At 38.0% G+C, this 21,461-nt stretch overlaps 1 protein-coding gene across 1 annotated transcript in view; it reads right to left on the minus strand.

The window, feature by feature from the left end:
* TEX11 (testis expressed 11) overlaps nucleotides 1-21,461 on the minus strand; it is a 41,910-nt gene that overhangs the window by 14,242 nt on the left and 6,207 nt on the right. The window contains exons 8-23 of the mRNA XM_054214053.1: nucleotides 18,928-19,013; nucleotides 17,419-17,476; nucleotides 15,824-15,919; nucleotides 13,497-13,578; nucleotides 11,672-11,750; nucleotides 10,778-10,929; nucleotides 9,990-10,075; nucleotides 8,680-8,817; nucleotides 7,803-7,905; nucleotides 6,606-6,730; nucleotides 5,752-5,837; nucleotides 5,052-5,105; nucleotides 4,295-4,335; nucleotides 2,931-3,017; nucleotides 1,485-1,555; nucleotides 813-929 (exon numbers count right to left, since the gene is read on the minus strand). Coding sequence (XP_054070028.1) covers nucleotides 813-929; nucleotides 1,485-1,555; nucleotides 2,931-3,017; nucleotides 4,295-4,335; nucleotides 5,052-5,105; nucleotides 5,752-5,837; nucleotides 6,606-6,730; nucleotides 7,803-7,905; nucleotides 8,680-8,817; nucleotides 9,990-10,075; nucleotides 10,778-10,929; nucleotides 11,672-11,750; nucleotides 13,497-13,578; nucleotides 15,824-15,919; nucleotides 17,419-17,476; nucleotides 18,928-19,013 — 1,461 coding nt within the window. The remainder of the gene's footprint in view (nucleotides 1-812; nucleotides 930-1,484; nucleotides 1,556-2,930; nucleotides 3,018-4,294; nucleotides 4,336-5,051; nucleotides 5,106-5,751; nucleotides 5,838-6,605; nucleotides 6,731-7,802; nucleotides 7,906-8,679; nucleotides 8,818-9,989; nucleotides 10,076-10,777; nucleotides 10,930-11,671; nucleotides 11,751-13,496; nucleotides 13,579-15,823; nucleotides 15,920-17,418; nucleotides 17,477-18,927; nucleotides 19,014-21,461) is intronic.

The raw sequence follows: 21,461 nt of genomic DNA on the forward strand, positions 1-21,461 counted from the left end.
AACTAACAGGATCTTTATACCTAACTATAACATAAATTAAGAATCATCTACACCAGTTACTGGTTTTGGGTGGGTTTTTTTTCCTCTCTGTGTTTCAAAGACCTCCACATCTCAAACAAAGCCTCTTCACATTCAACGTTCCATTGGTCTAGAAAGAACCATATGGATTCCTATGGGACATCATTTATTTTAGCTCCCAAGCATAAAATAGTGCTCTTGAGACTGACAAAGCGCTAAATCCCACAACAGAAATTGCTGTGTGTTGCTCTCCACAAAAGCAAGTTGCTACAACAATCACTGTACAGCAGACTTCCGTACTTCCTTCATAACCACTGTATGTTTCCCCTAATCTTCTTACCACAGTAAGTACAACACCCCCAAAAAGGGATGTATGCCTAAAGAATAAAAAAAAATGGTGAGCTTTATCATAACCACACTGGTAACTACTTTCAGCAATGGCATAATCTTAAAGATGCAGTAATTACCTGCCTGACTGGCCAATGCTTAGCAGCAGACTCCTCACATAATATGTAAGGTAGACTGAAGTTCCTCTAAGAGAAGGTACTGCCATGAGCCTTTGCTGATATAAATTTGTTAAAATCCACTGAAGTCAACAGAACTAATTTACAGAACTCCAACATTTACAATTGTCTGGAAAGCACCAGATGCATTGATTCTAATTAACTATGAAAGGTTCCCATGCTTACATTCTCAATATCCTGTTCCGAGTGAAACAACTAAGATTTCAAAATCAAAAGAAAAAAAATGCTACACTGATACATACAGAAGCAGTTAAGAGGGCAATGCCCTACCTGTTTAGAAGGTGTTACTTGCTGTCTCCCCATTTCCAGATCCACTGCAGCTGCCATTAGCAGGCATGTCTTCTGAGCAATTAGAACACCTTTGTCAGAAGGACAAAACTGGGACAACTGACACCAAAAATAGGAAAAGGTAATGAAAATTCTGCCCATATAAAGCAATTTGCTCATGAACAGATGATTGCTGAGTCTCTTCTATGGCACTTCTAGTAATCAATCATGAATAGTACATATTCATATTGCAATTTTACTTGTACAATCACACAAGAAGATCACTTAAAGTGTAAATCAGTGTTGGAGTCCCCTTTCTACAAACACATATAAAACTGTCAGTGTTGGCAGAAGTTCTGTATGGAGATTAGGACTCGACTACTTAACATGTCTGTATTAATGATACAGTTTCCAAACATCAGAATCCATTGATTTTAGAAAGTTCTCATTGAAGTCTAAATTTCTTACGATGTTTTTAAGCAACAGAATATAAAGTATGACAATAATGCTCACATTTTATATTACAAGTCAATCTCCTCTTGACAAAAGTGCTCCATCTTCAGAGCATACAAGCACGTCTCCCCAGAGACACCTGATACTTGGATGTAACTTCTAACAGAACTAGACAGATGACAATATTCCTCAATCAGAGATACTATTAGCAAGAGTACGTACCTTGAAAGACAGGAGAAAAAAATCCCTCATCTTTTCAGGGTAGTCCCTGAACTGTACAGCTAAGTTCCAAGCTAACAAAGACATAAAAAACCGAAGACTAGAATAAAAATCTTCAACCTTATGGGTATGCCCCTCTAATCTCTTGTAATAGGCAGTTCACATTCCACAATTCAATTTCTTCATCAAAATATCATCAACAGCACATTTAATAACAGCAAGAAATACCATTATTAGTGATTTGTTAAAATAGCTTAGCAAGAAATACTGTTACTAGTGATTTGTTAAAATAGCTTATTCATGTTTTCAAATTGTGTCTTAATAATTTCATCATAACCAAGTATCCATTCTGCCACACACCCTACCCACAAGGGCATGGATTGGAAGAAGCATTTTCTTATGTTAATAAACAAAACTAGTGTCTGAATAAAAGAGTTGAACAATATTGCCAAGGCAAATTTAAAAAAAAGGGAAAAAACCAACAAAGTTTTGAAACATTCTCCACTGTACATGGCATTTAAACACACAATTCTGATTAGTAAATGGATGAGCCATCATGAGACAATCAAGTGATATATGTATGAGAATCTGACCCATCTGTTTACATTCTACAGTGACTTTGCAGATTCTAACTTTCATGTTAATTCTCAGGGGCATGTTTTTGTAGTCTCCAAGTTGTTTATTCCGTAAGTGAGAATGCTGCCTTGGAAAGGTCGCGGTCACCACAGATTCCATTCACACTCGTGTTAGTGTATTTGACCTCTGCTGCTTCTCTCCCTCCTTGGCTACTCTGTTAGAGCATGGCTGCATTGTGAGCATGTGTTTGTTTATTTATGATAATGTTGGCTGTTTAGATTTCATACACTGTAGTTCAAGGCAAACTCCAGGACTGCTGATTTAAGGAACTAATGAAGACATTCTATCTGGGTGGCAGAGGTAAGCTCTTCCTGCACCAATCAAACTAGTACACTCATCTGAACGTCCTAATTCTCATTTTGCCTACATGAGAATGTGCAGGATCAGCATAAGGGGGGGGTTTATTGCACTTTTTTTTCAGACATTGAATTGACCATTATTCTTTTTATTTGCCCTATCTTAAATTTTACTTCTGTAACACAGTCTTGGTAGTGAAGGGCTACCTAAGAGAAAAATGGACTCGGGGCACATACAGCTACTCCTGCGGCGAAGGGAACACTGTATCGGCTATCCCATCAGTCAAACAGACCACGTGTGATTATTTCTCTTGATAAATGACTTAAAATACAAGCCGTATCAGATAATTTCAGAAGACAGAAAGTGCCGCAGAACTTTAAGACTAGTTAAGGCAGCGACTGCCAAAGGTGGCAAATTCTATAAATCCACTACATCTTTAAACACTTCTTTCTTCCTTAAGGTCTGTCTAACTGGAGTTGGAGGGGATTCAGTTTACATTCTGAGAGTGCAACCTACCAACTTTTCTAAACCAGTGAGCGTCAAGGATCCTCATGTCCCCTGTAAACTTCTCTTCTGTGAAAGACCCAGCAAGTCTCTTGTGAGCTGCAGAAAATGTGTTGTTCAATCCGTAAGTAACACTTTCTGAGCAGAATAAAAACAATTCAAAGTCTAATAACTACACTACAAAACAGAGGTTTCCAAACGTCCCGTATAATTCCTGATGAAGAGTTATTCTCACAGCTTAAATCTCATATGCTTGACCAGAGAGGCTTATAAAAAACATCAAAAAGCACCTCAAACAGCATGTTAGCTAAGGTATGTAAGGCTGCCAACAAATGCTGCCTCTTCGAAGTTTACTGACAGGGAAGTCTAATGCAGAGGAGTTTTACTTAATTTCCCAAAAAGGGCTTTTTAATTTAATAACAGGTTTGAGGCCTTTCTTCAGGGAACCTTTAATTAATTTAATTCTAGTCTTCATTCTTGTCTCCTTGTTGCAGTAAGAATGGCTAGTGTAAAGTTCTACGATCTCATTAGCTTTCTTGTCCAAGATAGGAAGAGAGGGGTAAAAAGCATGTAGTGAAAATAAGTATTTCTTCAGATGGAGAAAAGTCTTCTGTAAAACTCCTGGACCTTTTCCAATGCAAACAAGACAATTCTTTTCCAAAGGACACCACAACTTAAAAGTGGGAACCAATTTTGACAAGTCTCTCCCATCTTTCCAGCAATTTGCTATTACTTCTTGCAGTTTTCTAAGCCTTCCAGAGCAAAAAAAAAAAAAAAAAGCGCATTAACTTAATTTAAAAAATGTTCCCTTTTAAACAGCTAGAACAGCAAAGACCACCACTGGCATTTAATTAATGCCAGTCGAGAGTTACATTGTTAATTCAGTTTACGAAACCAAAATTCTTCCTCCTGTGGTAGCCCTGCTACTAAAGATACTGACTTGGTTCCTGCCAATGCAGTCGGAGTAGGAGACTGTCACTTGAGGCCACCCAGGCTGTGGCTCGTACACACATATCTGCTGTGGCTCGTACACACATATCTGCTGTTTGCATGCATGGCCTTACAAGAGACTAAAGGGAAACTCCCTAGAAGAAACTGCCCCTTTGTCTGAGAGAAGGTCCCAAGCACAGGCTTTACTAGAAACAGTTTTTCCAACACTAGTGTGCAAGCTTTCCACAGCAAAAACCTGCAGCACTGAGATCCAACTTCACAACGCTGTTGAATCTCCAGTGTTAATTTTCACTGATTTCAGTGGGAAGTTGGGAACCTAGAATGAAATAAGGAGTCTAAACGTATGGCTGGTATGGACCTAATCAAATCATTAAAAGTTCACAGATGGAAGAACGACAGAAAATGTAAATAGAACAAAAGCATACCCAAGGTCAAGTAAGTCAGCATTGAGTTGATATCTTCATCCCTAGAATGATGGAAAAATTAAGTTTTAGAAAACTGTTGCTTAACTTTCTTACAACAGAACACATTATTTATGTTGAAATACAAGATCTCTGTAATTATGGATATAATCATTCTTCCCCTGATGAACATCTCAGGCATTAGAAACTCCTAATATTTGAAGATGCCAATGGAATACTGAAGGCCTACAAAAAGTTTTACTGATCTGCAGCAGTGAAGGTCATTCTAGACGTGCAGCAGGAGATTTTCTCAGTTGTTGGGGCTGCAGGTTAAACTTCAAACCCCACTGCCACTACGTTGTTTTCTTGACAGTCAAAATCCAGCAGTACAATTCTACTTCTAAGCCAACACACCATTTGCAAAGTTGCTAGCCTTCAGCAAGGGAGGCCCCACTCAAAACTTCTGAAAGATATCACACCCTAGTGTCAAAGTTAAAAGACGTTGCTTAGCTCACATTCCTCATCAAAAATACCTGCTGGTCTCATGCATTAATAAAAGAGGAAGGCAAAGAACAAATATTTAAAGGAAAGGTTATACAAGTAGAAAAGATGTTCCTATGTGATGCCATAGGTTAAGTTGGGAAGTCATATGGGTGGACTTTTTACTAGCACAAAAACTAATCTCTTGATTACTCTGCAAGAAAATAAGCCCAGCAAGAAAATATTACACCATTTGTACAACCCATCCACCATAAGAAAATGCTTTTGCAAATGGACTTACCTTTTCTCTTCGTTTTCTGCCATGACCTTTGACAACATAAGACGAACCAAACATCTAAATACGAGGAAAACAAGCAATGAAGAAACAAGAATTTTTTTCCAAGTTTACTTCGTCCTAATTTCCCAGAAAGGATCCCACTTTTCTTCCTTATGCTATCAGCCCGTGGAACTCACAGAAGAATTCAAAGTTTCAAACTGAGAATAAGATTATACCACTTCCCACCCTATCGCCTTATTTTGTATACCACTTTGTTAAATCACGTTATAGTTAAGCAAATAGATGTTCTTTAACAAAGTAACTTGAAGCAAATATTGGAATAAATGCATCTGTCTCACAATATTTGTTTTTATAAACATGATGGCATATTTCAATAAGAAGATACCACTTCATCAGAGGATAAAAACGAACTGCTATTTTCACCAAATATATTGTTGGCAATCTCATTAGAGTCGCTGTTGGTCATCTGTCCAAATTACAATGTACTCATAAAATTCAGAGCAACTAATAGTATTTGCTTGGGAGAGACTTGGACCATCTGTAGATATTAAGAGTTCAGGCTTGAGGTACATCTGCAGCATCAAAAAGACTGATAGCTAATCTTTCATCTACTCTATTTTCCACCTTCCTCAAGATAATAAATTACTTTTGAAAAAGAAACCAGAAAAAATTCTCTTTCCTTGTAAATATATTGAATACTCACTTTAAAGCTGCAAATAATTGTTGGCAGTCTTGTAAATGTTCAGACAAATACTCCAAAGCTTTGATAGCCACAACTTGTTGTTCATTCTGAAAATAAATTAAAACATGTTTTGTATAAACTGCACTACCTCAGTTACTGTGAAATAATAAAAAAAAAAACCAAAACCAAAGCAACAGCATATTCCAGAAGACTGCGCAGTGTACTAGCAGGAAAAAGAACAAAGGACTCTGCACAGAAGAGCCTCAGAGCGAAGAGAAAACCATAAGGAGAGATCATACATGCACGAAGAGCCTACGGCAGGAACAGGACACATACAGGTTGGCAAGGCTTTCGCGCCTTACGGGGCTATGAACAAAGCCCTAAAGGGCATCCAAAAGCCTCCTCTAATTATGCCAATGTAATCAGCCAGTTCAGACATCACTCAAGTCACCAATCAAGGGCAAACAGGAGAGACAAGTGACTTTTCAGCTTTTCATTGTTGACTTAGGTGTATTTTGTACACAGTTTCCTCTAGCACGTCAAAGATCAAATCCCAGAGGCAGAAAAACATGTAACATTTTGATAAGGGGAATTTTAAAGAAATACACCATGTCATTTACAGATACCAACATTTATAACTCAGAATCCTTTATTTTCTCAAAGAAATATTAAAAAAATACAATTGCTCCCTATGTGAAATCAATTTCCATTTTGCATTAAATAACAAATTTGAGTGAGACGTTGGTCATGGGAGCACAAAATACTTAGAAATGCATGAAATACATAGAAATTTTAAAAGTAGGCCAAGTTACAAAGGTTACAGCTATCCTACTTATATCAATAAAGCAAAGCAAAGACAATGTTATCTGCTCTACCTCTAAAGCAATATGGGCCGCTAAACTCAGGAGGTTAGTGCCTGTATTTTCATCCACTCTCAGCTTGTCTTCATGTTGAGATGACTTTTCTGCTAGCTTCCCCATTTCAATAACTGTTTCCACAGCTGAAATATACATAGGGAAACATTAATTATTTTTTTATAGAAGCAATTGGAAGGTGTTTTAATGAGGCTTTAGAAACGACTTATGAAAGGCTATAATTTTTTTTTTTAATATGAAAAACCAAGACAAGAAAACCTGACCATACCAGCACTTTTCCACAATTACGCATTTCTTCCTAGAGAGGTGCCAAAAGGTTTTCCAAGCTACTAATCTAAGGAAACAAGGATGCCATACAAATGAAACCTATCTCACGTCCTTAATCTTGTTCTGCTAAATAACTATTTGTCACTGAAGACAGAAGACTTTCTCTAATACATTGTCTGGGCGTGATTCCAAGCTCCCACATCTTGGCTTATGCTAAGGGTGCTGCTGCTTTTATGTTCATGCTGTGCTGTGGTTCCCACTCTATATTATGTGAACAAATTATGCTGTCATTAAAAAGATGTATAGAGAACAATTAATTGGCACAGAACTCATCGGAAAATAAGCTCTGCATGTTACTCTGTATTCTAAGTAAGTATAGTCTATTTCTCAATTTCCACTACTTGAGCTAAGATTCTCATTAAAATACGAAATGGCAGAACTCATTATAAAGAGGAAAGAGTCTACAGGGATATGTCATTCTGTAAGTCATCTCAGTAATTTCTACTTGTCCAGAGAAATTAAGAGCAGCAATAATGGTTCCATTAAGGTTCATTTAGCTCAGTATCCTTTTTTTTATATTGTATATGCATACAAAGGAATATTAGAAACAGTAAGTATACAATGATTCTCACCCTGAGATGCTACTATAGCTTCTGCCCATGAGAAGATTAGAGACGTCCTAGCCAGAGGTTCCATCCAGACAATATCAGGTATGGCAAAGGACTCCACACTTTACATATTGTGTGCAAAAAGCATCCCACTCTAACAGTTTAAATCTACAGCCTGACAGTTTCGATGACGTTACAGACCCTTCTTCTAGCTTCCCTCTATTGTCTTTCTCAAGATGAACAGTCCAAATCCGCATAGTATTTTCTAATATATTCAGCACTGCTGCTCCTTGTAGTGGACCCTTTATCTTTTAAGTTCTACCTTTATCAGTATCTTTCTCCATCACTGCAATCTTATAGACACTGAATTTAGTAAAGATGCTGTTTGGATCACACCTCTTTGCTTCTTTAACAGCCTCTTTAGCCTATTCACAGAAGAGATTAATGGAAATCAGTACACTGACATCTTGAAATCAGTAATATGATTCGCAATAGAAGAGAGCTAAAAAGATACACAAAATGTTAATAGTTACATTTTTGATATTCATTATAATTACTCAAGATATAATATTATAATTACTGGAGAAGTTTGGTTTGGCAACATCTTCCCTGGAAAGTAAAGTGACAAGAGCAGAAGATGGCACTAAAGACCAACAAGAACCAGACTGAGAAAAAAGCCAATTCCTCAAAATTAGAGCTGCAGAATCAGAAAACAAGAGAAGCCCTTAGAATGCTGAAAAATTAAACTCCCTTCTGTCACTTTGCGCTGTGAAGTTTACACCCCCAAACCAGGAGGCCTAGACAGGTAAAGCAGGTAAACTGCTCTGCAGAGGTGAGGTCTAACACAGTTGTGGGAAGTTCTCGTGAGACAAGTCAAACATTTTTCCTGCCAAGGCTCATCAGTCTTGAAGAGAGGAGGACCTCTAATCTGAGAAGAAATCCAATATACCGAGGCATGGTCACGCACCTTGTGAACTGTTTCCCCCATTTGAATGACAGGTGATACAAGAGGGCCCCACAGCAGCTAAGATGATGAACGACATCTCTCTGCCAGATGATGCAAGATAGGCAAAGACAGTTCCCTCTCTCAAAGCAAAAAAGGTACAGTCACAAAAGTGTAAATTAAGTCGCAATGACACAGCTACAAAAATAAAAACAATGCAAATAAATAAATATTTATACATATGTATTATCTATACCTTGTCAATTTGTTTCAGATGAAGATAGCAAGAAGCCATGTTCCTCTGCAGCTTAGCTAAGTTCTGATCTATCTGCCCAGGCGTGTAGAAGCTGACAGAATAATTGTACCAGTGAAGAGCTTCAGAGTAGCTTTTTGCCTAGGAAATTTAAAAAACAAAAACCAAACTAAAACAAATCCAAAAAACAAACACACCCTTATTTGGGTGATTAAACTGCCTACCTTACCCCAATTTTTTTTTTAAAAAGGTCATAGGATATGAAAGATTCAGATAATCAAGTATATTCTAGTGTAACCTTTCCCCCAGAAGAGCAATCATTGGTCCCACAACACAGGTAATATTCATTAGGAGAACTGACACTTTACCTACTCCTACTCTTCTCTTATTCTTACAGCCATTAGCAAAGACAGGACACTGGACTAGATGGGTCATTCATCTGACCCAGAAAGGACACTCTTAGGACGAAATACAAACCAGAAACATTATTTCAAAAAAATCTCTCTCTTCACGATACAAAGCAACTGAAACTAAGAGAAAAAGACAAAAATGTTTATCCCATTTAGACTTGAGTCTTGATGATACTACACTGAAGATGGTGCTCCCAACTATAGTTCCAATTTGGACAGAGAATTTCTTTTAAAATGAGAAGGGAGAAAGCTGTGTCATTAGCAAAATTCCTTCTTGACTACACAGATGATAGGTAATAAAATGGCACGTGTGTTTTTCTTTATGTCTTCAAGAAACTAGCATATGACAGAAGTACAAGAGTAGAACATAAGCTCATCTTCTCCAAATACTGAAAGAATAAAAAGGTATCTGGTTTTGAATAACAGAACTTATATATGCTCACAGTACAAACGTATATGAACTAAGATACAATGTAAGCATACAAAGCTACTTCATATATAGGCTAAAAAGAAAATCAATGTACAAATGATAACACTTCACGCTCCTTAAAGCAACAACTGACCGTCAGATGGTAAGAACTGTAAAATAAACAGCACAATGTAAAGAATATTTTCAGGCTTTTGATACCCTTTCCAGGACAGAACCAGAATGATGGATTGCACAGGTTTCTTGGCTGATCAGTTCTGGACGTAACTGTTCCCATGTACAAACCCTGAGATGAGGCTACCTGAAACTTGATGTTGTAATGGAAAACAGCACCCAGCTGGATAAAAACAAAACTAGTGTGGGGGTCTTAGTAACAGCTTGCACTCTGACCAAAACCAAACATACCAAAGGGGTCAGACAATGCAGACCTTCATTTTCACCGATACAAATAACAACGCTACTGTTTGGTCCCAAACCTCATAATGTTTGGCAGCTCTGTCCCACAAGATGATGTGTAGCTGGTTCAAGGCTTCAGGCAACAGCTGTTTCCCAGTATAATGACCTGAAAAGATATTGCAAATCATCACTTTACAAAAACTTTAAGAAGAACACTGAGAAACACTTAAGAACTATCTGAGACAGATCATCCCATAGCCTACATCAAAAAGCACTAACACAACAACAGTTTCAGCCAGGACCCAGTGTTTCATATCCTGCTTCTGAAAAAACAAACAAATAAACAAAAAACCCAAACAAACAAAAGCCCCAAAAACGGTGGGTAAGAGAATAAATATTTTCATGCTTAAACAACAAAAATGTGGCTCTTGCACCTAGCTTGATGCTACATAAAATACGGTCTGATTTCCTGCAGATCTGACAGTCAAAAAATACTACAGTGCTAAAGGTGCGACAGACCTGAAACTGTTCTTCAGCTGCTCAAATAAGGATATGCAACCTGTTTAAATACTGACAAACAAAAACATATTGGGCTGGATGGACAAAGTATTAACATTATGCAGAACTTCTCATAAATGTTTCTAATCCCACGTGTATCAGTCTACGCTAAGAAGGAGGAATTGTTCTAGCAAGTGACTTTAACCCTGCGCTTTACCATGACTGTCATTCATTATGGAAGCTGAGAGTTGCCACGCAAAAGAAACATAGAAAGGAAGATGAGATAAGCAAAATAGTGAAAATCAGAATTCAAGACTTTAGCCAACTAAATCCAGCTTTCAGTAAACAGCAGCTAAAGAAGGATACAGACCTATAACAATTTCTTCAACCTTTTGCTTAGCAAGAAGCTCCCTCTTATTCTGCAACAGGAACTCGATGTGGAGCAGGGTAATTTTTCCAAGGTCAGGAGAAGATTCAAATCGTTCAGCAACAGATTTCAGAAAATCAAAACCAACTGATTCCCTATTCACACAGATGCATTTTTAAGAGGCTGCACAAGAAGAGGTGTTAATTTTCCATTCTAAAAACTAACATATTCACACCGTGCAACATGTTTCTCATTTATACTACTGGCACACAATCACACTGACAGAGTGAGTCAAGGTATGAATTTACTGCACTTCATCTATTCATCAGTAACTTCCTATTAGCACATGCTTGTTCCACAGTCTTCACAAGAGAGCTTACTCCTCACAATGAAAAGAGTAAGAATTTACTGCAAGACAGAAGCATATACATAGGTAATCATGATGCAGTATTCAACAGTGTGAAATTTCAGTGATTTATTTTGCAGTAACTTGTTCATCCTTATACTGCTTTTCATAAAAACAATTCTAGGACTCCAAACTCTTTCATTCTGAGGGTTGATTAGTTGATATGGAAGACAGATTTCAGTCAGATAATTCCAGACTTACATATATATTATTCCAGATATATATTAAAACTACATAAGGAGAATATTATCATTCCAAAGTAAGGCTACAGTATTGCAAGTTGCCACACAACATTATGTCACACCATGTTCTGCTGCTGCCATAATCACCTTGCTGTAGAAAAGACAGGCTCCCTCTCAAAACTGTTCACCTATCTCTGTGATTTTTTATTTAAAATAAAGCGTCATTGTAAAATAGATGTTCTTTGCTTATAACAGAACACCTATAAAGCCCAAATATTATGCTCACCCCACTTACTGATGCTTTCATACCTTCCATGCTCCAGCAGCAGTTTGGCAGTATTCAAACAAAAGTCTAAAGACATCTCATGGTGCAGGAACTCTGCAACAGCTAGACAGAACACAAAGCAGGTGAGATTATTTAATCAACTCAGACACTTAACTGCTCAATTTACCATTTATCTCTTACAGCTTCTTTGAAATAAAACCAAAAAGCAATATAATAGTTCTAAAACAAAAGAACAAAAGGAAGAATAAAACATGCCTATTGTGCTTTGACTTTCCTTTCACTGTACCATTAATGTAGTACTACAGAAAGGTGACTAGCCCTGGAATTCTAGCCCTCTGTCTCTTTAAACAGAACAGCACAGGCTTTTGTAGCACAAACTTTTGCCTGGAGCTGCTTTCCATCAAAATGTCTCATCCTTATCCAGCAGGAACCACTTAAGACTGAGGTCAGTGCTCAGGCTGTGCGTGGTATCACATGCCAATGGGAAGTACTTCAGCCTAATACTTTTAGCATCAGCTGTTGAACTGACTGGTGATGATAAGCATGCATCAGTTTTAGACCACTCGGATAAAGTTTAAAAACTGCTAGACTGTGCTGAATGATTAATAACAAGATTTATACATTTGTAGCTTGGATGAGATCAGAGAAGGAACACAAAGGAGCAGTTGTTAAAGGAAGCATTTCTAAGGCACCTGTGTACAACTGCACAATACAAGATTTTAGTCAAATGCCTACAACTCAGCAGGAACCTTCACTCGGAAGAATAAGAAGCTGCAGTGCATAGACACAACACTCTCTTCCGCCAGCCATACAAGAAAAGACAGACATCCACTCACTAATAAACTTGCTTGAAAAACTGACTGGAGTCTTGGTGCTACTAAATATAAGCGGAGTGTGTTTTAATAGGCAACACTATGGCTTCACAATTCAAAATGCGGAACAGAAGCCAACTATTGCAATGGTAAGTTTTGAAAAACTGTCCACTTGAAAGCTGGCTGAAATTTCCCAGGAGCAATCTGGAGTTTTCATTCCTGCTAGTCTGGCAGCATTCAAACCATTCAGCTCTCTGCAAGAAATTCCTCATCTCACCCTACATTTATTTCTCAGAGCATTCATTACGCATCTGATGCTTTCCAACCATGAAAAGTACAAAGCCTCTCTTCCATAAGATTTTATTAGTTATGGCAATAAATTTCTCCTGATACATTACTCTTTCTATATTAAAGTCCCCCCCAAAACTTTCTTCTCCTCTCATGCCAATGGAAAAATCAATTTTCTTCAAATGACAAGTTTGAGGAATAAGGAGAAAAGAGTTTATATGCCCTAGGTAAACTAAACAAACTCTGGTAACACAGGTTTATAACAACGCACTGGGCAGCACTTGATGTCTCTTGGCCAAAATCTGCAAAATCACACACAGAGAACAGCAGTGTTTCACAAGCCTTTCTTCTATGCTGACTGCGTAACAGACAATCCACCTTCACCCTTTTTCAATAACCTTAGGCATATGTCTAAAATAAACCATACCTTTACCTTGTTATACTTTCACTGTCTTCATTCTAACAGCCTTCAGAGTCTTTCCCCTTCCCTGTTTCCAGCAAGTCTATTTAAATTCTCAACAAAAATTAAATCACGCTTAATTCAAACTTACATTAGTACCTGGATAACTCCTCTGTGAACACTGACTACTGTGTCTCACACTCCAAAACCAGAACAACGTTTAGCTAATGAAGTTTCCTCTAAAGCACACAAGAAAGGGATTTATTTTTTTTCTTTTCTATATACAACACAGGCTGTCTTCTTGGAGTAGTATGACCTCATTATGAAACCTATTCAGAGTTGTGGTACCTGAGTTGATATCTTCATCTGATGCTCCACTTTTAAGAAGAATTTTGATTTTCAAAAAACATCCTGCTGGATGCAAATTCTCCTGCACGATGAAAAACAATACATTATTTGGACAGCTGTTTGTCAAATATGGATCCTGTGAGAGTCCAGCACATTTATAAACAGACAAATATCAGGAAATCACATACACTCCACTGTATTCTTCAGTTCCATTTTAATGATTGAAGCAATAGGTAGGTAACTGGTAATATTTTCTTCTGAAATGAAATGTATATCTTTATTATTTATTCTTATATTGCCAAAAGACCATGAGGACAATGAAAGTAAGATTCTTATTTTGCTGTGGCCCATTTCCGATACTTTAAAATAAAAGCTGAACAATACTGATTGACATAAACATTTCCTGCTTTTCTGTGTGTGAATTGGCTGGATTACTCAAGAATTAATATGAGCAGAATTCAGAGTAGCTTATAATAATATGAAATTTAGGAGAGAACAACAATGGGAGCAAATGGAAATAATAGAGACTGTCTAATACAGCTCTTGCTAAAACACTGCACATTTCAGACTCCAGAATAAAAAATTTCTTCTACTTTTCCATATCCTCATACAATATCAAAACATACGTTATCAGAAATTATGATAAAAGCACTTTCCACCTCAAAAGCTTTTGCAAAAGTAAATACAATAAAAACTGCAAAGGTCTTAGATACTGTAGCAGCATGTTATTTGAATGATTAAAATACACTGCCATTTATATCTTGATCTCATGAGCACGTGCATCATCATCTGTCTGGAAGTTTTAACAGTATGTAGAAAACTGAATTTAAGCTTTCATTTAAAACAGGATTTTGTATTTAAAACTTGTTTTGTATAAGCAGATAATGGAAATTTTAAAATGGTCAACCAAAGACAAATGTAATTTTTTCAAATTTAAGTTACTCTAACTAACCTGAAAAGACAGAAGCACAAAATTAATTCAAGTCTTCATATGGGAAATGGAATTTGTACAAGTGCAAGGGACCTCACTGAGGTGACTGCTTAGAGATATATGAACTTTTTCAGGGTAGCTGGTATATTTATACAGCTCATTTTTCAGGTTCCAGAAGAAATACAGTCATGTTAGTAAAGTGCAATAGAGAAATTAATTGCCTGAAATAAGACCAATGTAGCATGGCTACATAGCTTTCAAAACTGAACTCTGTTTGGCGCTTGCTCAAATATTTGTACAGATAATGAAATGGGGACTCAAAATGTAGTATGGAAATATCCATTATAATCCAAAGCAAGACAAAAGGTCTGATATGTAAAAAGCCAGCTGCTATAAATCTCAAATGGACTACACTGTAGTTTATTCTGTCTGTACAGTTTTCATGAATGCGTGCCACAGAAATTTTAGTCACAGAATTGCAGAATCACAGAATGGTTCAGGTTGGAAGGGACCTTAAAGATCATCTCATTCCAACCCCCTGCCCTGGGCAGTGACACCTCCCACCAGAGACCAGGCTGCTCAAAGCCTCATCCAGCCTGGCCTTTGAACACCTCCAGGGATGGGCTATCAACAACTCCCCTGGGCAACCTGTTCTGGTGCCTCACCACCCTCACAGCAAAGAATTTCTTCCTGATATCCAATCTAAATCTCCCCTCCTTCAGTTTGAGGCTGTTACCCCATGTCCTATCATTACACTCCCTGATCCAGAGTCCCTCCCCATCCTTCCTGTAGGCCCCCTTCAGGGACTGGAAGGGGCTCAGAGGTCTCCCCGGAGCCTTCTCTTCCCCAGGCTGAACAACCCCAACTCTCTCAGCCTGTCCTCACAGCAGAGGGGCTCCAGCCCTCCGATCGTCTTCGTGGCCTCCTCTGGCCCCGCTCCAACAGGTCCATGTCCTTCTTGTGCTGAGGGCTCCAGAGGGGGACACAGTACTCCAGGTGGGGTCTCACCAGAGCAGAGCAGAGGGGCAGAATCACCTCCCTCGCCCTGCTGGCCACACTTCTTTTGATGCAGCCCAGGATGCGGTTGGCTTTCTGGGCTGCAAGCGTGCATTGCCTGCTCATGTTGAGCTTCTCATCCACCAATATCATTATCAAAGGACATCACTATTAATAGATAGCAAGACAGCTCTACATCTACATGCAAAGAAGTATTTCTCTATAAAAAAGCTGGGAACACCAAAACATACTTAGGAGTCTGAAAACCAAAGCAAAGAAAACACACCTCCGTCTGATATCAAGGAGAACACCCCAGTGATTAATGTGGTCCATATTATTATGTTAATAAATGCTTGAGTTTTGATTGTCACACACCATAAACACAGGAACACACTACTACCTGATTTGCCAAGCTTATAGCTTTCAATGCCTTCTCAAGATACAGATTGCAATCCCACTCAAAATAGGCTGTAGCTAACAATCGCAGCACTTTAGCCTGGAAAGAAAAACAAACTGGAAGTTTAAATGCCATCTGAAGAGCAGAAAAGAAAAATAGCCAGACATGAACATACATATGAATACAAAAGACTTAAAATCTAAGGTAATGAAAAATAATATCTCTTGGAGTCAAAAGAATGCCTGCCTGGTATTGTTGAGGGATATTAGTTATTTAGCAAAAATAAGTAAATTTTAATCAGAATAAATTACTTTGGATTATAGTATGGTGTGACTTGTGCTGTTTGCCTAGCTTTACTTAGAATGAGTAGCTGGATCTGCTGAACCTTTAGGCCACGATAGTTATTTTTCTTAGTAATTTTCCTAGCAGCTGGTACAGTGCTGTGTTTAGTCTCTTAGTATGGGAAAGATGTTGATGTCACGCTGCTGTGCCAGTGAGTGCATGTGCACGAGGAGCGTGAACCAGGAGACAGAGAGGCTCCAACCCTCGCTGAAACTGCAAATCAACAAGGTAAGAGCCTGCCTGCCTGAACACAGAAAAAGAATCCAACTAGAAGACCCCAGACCAAAAGACACATGGACAGCGCATGAAGGGCATGTGAGGGGCGGGTGTGTGGATCACAAGGGTATAAGTGCCTGGGGATTTCTTTGTTCAGGGTCCCTCTCTTTGGAGGCAGCGGGCTGACCCTACTGCTGGACCTTTCAATTAAATCAATTATTTTATAAAATCTGACACCTGAGACTCTGCTGCAGGAAACCTAGGGTTGAGCCTGAAGAAGGAAGCACACCCAGGAGTAAGTGTGTGTGTGTGACACCATGAATGGTGCATGAATGCTCGGGCAGCGGCTTCTCCTTTAACAATATCAGATATATAAAGTGACTGCTCAGTTCTGAAGCATATCCAGTCTTCAGCACTGTGCTTCACACAGGACATGAACAACTAGAGTTCAGAGGAGAACAGAAGGGTAGCAAGGAAAATCAGAGATCTGGAAAAAAAAGAATGAAAGAAGAAACCGAAGAAACAGCAGGTACAAACTTCAGTGAGAGGAAAAAAAAAAAACCACCAAGCCAAAGACATACATGACAATGGCCTTCAAATGTATAAATAATTCATACACCGAGGAAGAGATTAAAATCTCCATATCCACTGAGGGTAGTAAAAGGAGTAATAGGCTTATGAATGACACAGACGAACGTCTATCAGAAATGACAGAGATGTAACTAATGATGCCTTGAAAGAAGAGGGGGAAGGAAGAAGAGATGGCCTTTCAGGGTCTACTTCAGCCTTACTTTCTACAATTTAATTTCTGTGAAATACTATATTCAAAAGTGATTTAGGGACACCCATTTGTGACTGAACACTCAGACTGATGCTCATAGTGACTAAACTTGCAACTTTGCCAAACGTTGTAGCAGAAAGTATTAAAGTGGAGACCAAGAAATCACTGGTCAGGTTTGGCACAGCGGAGGCAGATGATACAGTAGAGTCAGGTTAACAAAATCCTCCTATTTATAAACTGCAATTTCTCTATTTCTTACCTGCATTTCTTTGCCAACAGAATATTTCATGTCCGTCTTCCCAATGTCATAACTCTGGCTATCAATGATAAGTGAAAGTTAGAATTAAATGGAATGACAAGGATTAATTCAGCCAGTCTTCTGATATGTGCAACATTCCTATCCTTTTCCACTTCTAGCCAGTTAGAAACCTATAAATCACACAAACTAATCTCGGTACTCACAACAGAAAATTTTGTTTTCTTTCTAAATCCTCACATTAAAAATTGTACTCAATCACTTTCTTTAACCTGTTGCACCACCTTCTGTAACATCTTCTAGTCAAACATTTCAGTACGCTTTATCAGTTTTAACCACGGGGGTTTTGAAGAAGCAAGTGTTCTCATTCCCACCTGACATATAATATCATCATACACAAAAGTTATACATGATCTGGTCTCAAGATCACAGCAAATCAACAGCAGAGACATAAAAAGAAACTGGGAGTCATGATTCCCCATTCTTTTTCTAAAAGTTAAATGATGACACAAAGGACCACCTAGGAAAAAAGGCAGTAGTAATTCCACAAAACCAGATTCGATTGCAAATGCTGTGAATGAAGAACTGTTAGAAAGAAAAACGATAACTGGGCATTTGTTTCCTGATCTGATATAGTCTCAGTACAGGGAAATCTTAACCCACTAGATGGAGCTACACCTCCTTCTCCAGATAATTACTTGCACTTTGCAAAGGTTTATTTCCTCCTCAAATTTTGTCATCAGGACTCAGTATTTCATTTTCCTCAAGCATAAAATACAAAATAATCTCCAAGGCACCAGCTGTAATCAATTTTAAGCATTTCTACAAATCCACTTTGACAACATATGCGACCACAACTATTTTGAATTTGATATGTTGCCATTCATTTTCTTCCGACTATTTAAAAAGAGTGAGAAGAAATAAAAACAAATTTTCTGAGCTGAGGCTGTGACCTTGGCAAGAGGATATGCTTCCTGATAGCCTACATTTTTTCTTCCTTAGTAGTACCACAATACTTATTTGGATCCTACCCAAACCATCTCTAACTATTCCGTTTTCACCTTGATGTCTGTGTCTTTCATCAGCCAATGACTTGCTCTCAATGAAGCACCTCCTTTATGAATACTGTTTAAAACAAATCCATTTAAAACTGGTCAGGGGAATTAATCTACCCTTTTCCAAAGTTTTCATATCCCTTCACTATCACTTATGAATGGCACAAGAACTGGGAACAGCCTCTTCCTAACAGTAACCTCTTTGGAAGGAACGTTAGGGAGAGTATTGGCAAGAACCATGGGAAGAAGGCTTTCATTCTAATGACATGAAAATCAATGTGGAAAGCAGGCTACAGAGTACAACAGTCACTAAGTATCTGCTCAGCTAATTTGGTGCCGTTAAAATCTTGTATTCTCACATTTTTAATTAAACCTCTACTTTCCCTTGCTCCCCCCTCACATTCACACATATTTTTACATCTCAAAAGCAGGATTTTATTTTGTCTTTGCACATTACCTGAGCCAGAAGGAGCTCTGTTCATACCTCTTCCATTCGTAGGTTTCCACTCCAAAATTGTAACAGAGAATTGATAGGTAACAGGTCTGCAAAAAAAGACTCCTGCTTCTATAATGTTCTGTAGAAACACCATTAGACCTATGGACTGCAGTCTCAGGTTCTTTAAAACGCATTTTACTTTAAAGATATATCCACTGTTATCACTTCTGACCTTACACAAGGGGATACTGAACACAACTGAAATGGAATAATAATTGTGTGAGAAAGTAAAGCATCATTAACCAGACCAGCACACACAAAAAACCAGCAGGATTCTTGAAACACATGAGGCAGAATAGTTCCTCATGAAATCACACTGAAAGCACTAGGACTGTGTAAAGTAAACAATAAAAATTAAAACTTGAGAGGAAAAACTGTAATATTATAACTTCATTTTTTAAAATGACAAAAAAAGTTTTATATACTTAAGTGAAAAGGATTGCCTCTTCCATGCTAGTCTTCTTCCAAGCATGTCTCTTTGGGGTTAAAAAAGGATGATCCATATTACAAGTTTTAGGAAAAAACTGTTTTTGAATGCTTCGTTATTCAGAGCACTGTTGCTTTCTGCTTTATCAGTCAGTCCTGACAACATCTGTTCATAACAACCTGTCTTTCCTTTGAAATGATTTGCAGCTGTCACATGTTGTCCAAAGAAAAGACAGAAAAGCCATTTTATATGCTAACAGGCTGCCAATATTTACATCCATTTTGCCTCTGCAGTAACTTTCTTTTAAGTACTTTCTTTTCCAAGCATAAATGATGTTTTCTGCAAGTGACTACAGATTTCGAATCCTCAAGCAAGAATGACAGAGGTAGCACAGCATCTTGCTTCAAATTTATTGTTTATCTCATTGCAATCCAGAGGCAAATGCACAGATTCAGTATGCATGAACAAAAAACCCAATCACTCTCAGATGTGAAACCCTTACTTTTGGTAAGTTCATTTGTGAGTTTTTTCTTTCCAGCACAGAAAGTTTACTGTATTGAGAGGGTTTCATGTTTTTAGCATAATGCTGTAGGCATACTGTGGCATACCCCATTCATCTACTTGCATGCTTGGGAAAGAATTATTTCAAAGGATAATTAAAATACTATGTCAGTGAATGACTGTGTTCCAGGTGTCAAGTGTAACACTAAAATACCCCCATAAACCTGGCACCTCTCTGAACAACAAGTGTTTGGAACAATTCCGGCATTTCACCCTGTAGGGCAAGAGTTACTGGTAATGGTTCATAGACCACTGATGATCCACAAGCTGCAAATCCTCTCCAGCCGATCTGTGGTACCACGCACTACCATAACGCAACAACCCCCTTGTGATACTCTGCAAGTGCTCTCTGGTACAATGGGAGCCTGGAAGAGTTAAGGACTGATGGCTACCCAGTGGTCCAGAAGTTTTGAAGTCACTCAGCAACCACTAGCTCTTTCCTTTTTCTTACTGTTTAAACACCACTCTTTAAAGCAGAAGTAAATTGCATCTCTCATGATCAGAAACCTTCTTCTTGTTTGCATCAGTGCTCCTGCTTTGTGAAGAGCATTTATCATGGGAAGTTTAATATTATTTAATGGAGGAGTTTAAGCAGAAAGCATGAAATTCATTTAAAATGAAATGAGGAACAGTAGTGCAAAGTCCCCAGTGAGCATCTTCAACAATTCACAGCAAGAAGCTCTGCTTTTATGATTCAAATCAAAGCTAGACCCCTGCAACTGACTGCAACAGTGCACTCGGATGCACTGAAGAAAGCCAGCAGATCACAAAAACCAGTTTAAAATTGGTTGGAGTTTATTTGGTTAAAAACCCAATCAAACTCCAACTGTATTTCCCGTATTTTCATTTCAGAATTCACATCTACCCCTTTGAATTTTACTACCTGTACCACAGGTGATAAAGGAATAAAATGTTTCCTAAATATTGGGAAAACATTAAAGTAAACGAAAATAAATGTGGGGAAGTATATTCTCATATAAACATATTAGACTTTTATCTTTGCAAACAAAGAACTAGTCTGCATATGCTAGAGTCTGTTTTCTCCGGACATTTTTCTCTGACACAAGAACTACAAAAAACACAGTTTAGTGCAACGGGAAGCCTCCATTCATAGCTCTGTAGCTTCATGAAGAAGATTAGTACTGAGGGTAGTGACAGACCTGCATATCAAAAACTTAGTAACTCAGCTCTGCTCTTGTCCCATCTGGCTCCAGACAAAACTTCACATAGGTACAAGTGAAGAAGCAATATACAAGATCAAGGCGTAAAACGCAGCTAGTTCTGTAGAAGAGTAGGTTGTACATTCAATTTAGAAATCTTTTTGCCTTGCTTGCTTATTCTTTAGGAAGAGTTTATCCTTCTATTTCAAATGCTAACGTCTGAGAAGCATGAAAAAATGAACTTTGAAGAAAAAAACTGCCATTTAATGCAAAATTTTTAGCGAGAAAATCTCAAAGTAGCAACCAACCACAGAAAAGATACGTAGTTGAGACTACTTTTCAAAATT

Source organism: Rissa tridactyla, chromosome 9 (assembly GCF_028500815.1).
Source record: "Rissa tridactyla isolate bRisTri1 chromosome 9, bRisTri1.patW.cur.20221130, whole genome shotgun sequence".
NCBI lineage: Eukaryota > Metazoa > Chordata > Aves > Charadriiformes > Laridae > Rissa > Rissa tridactyla.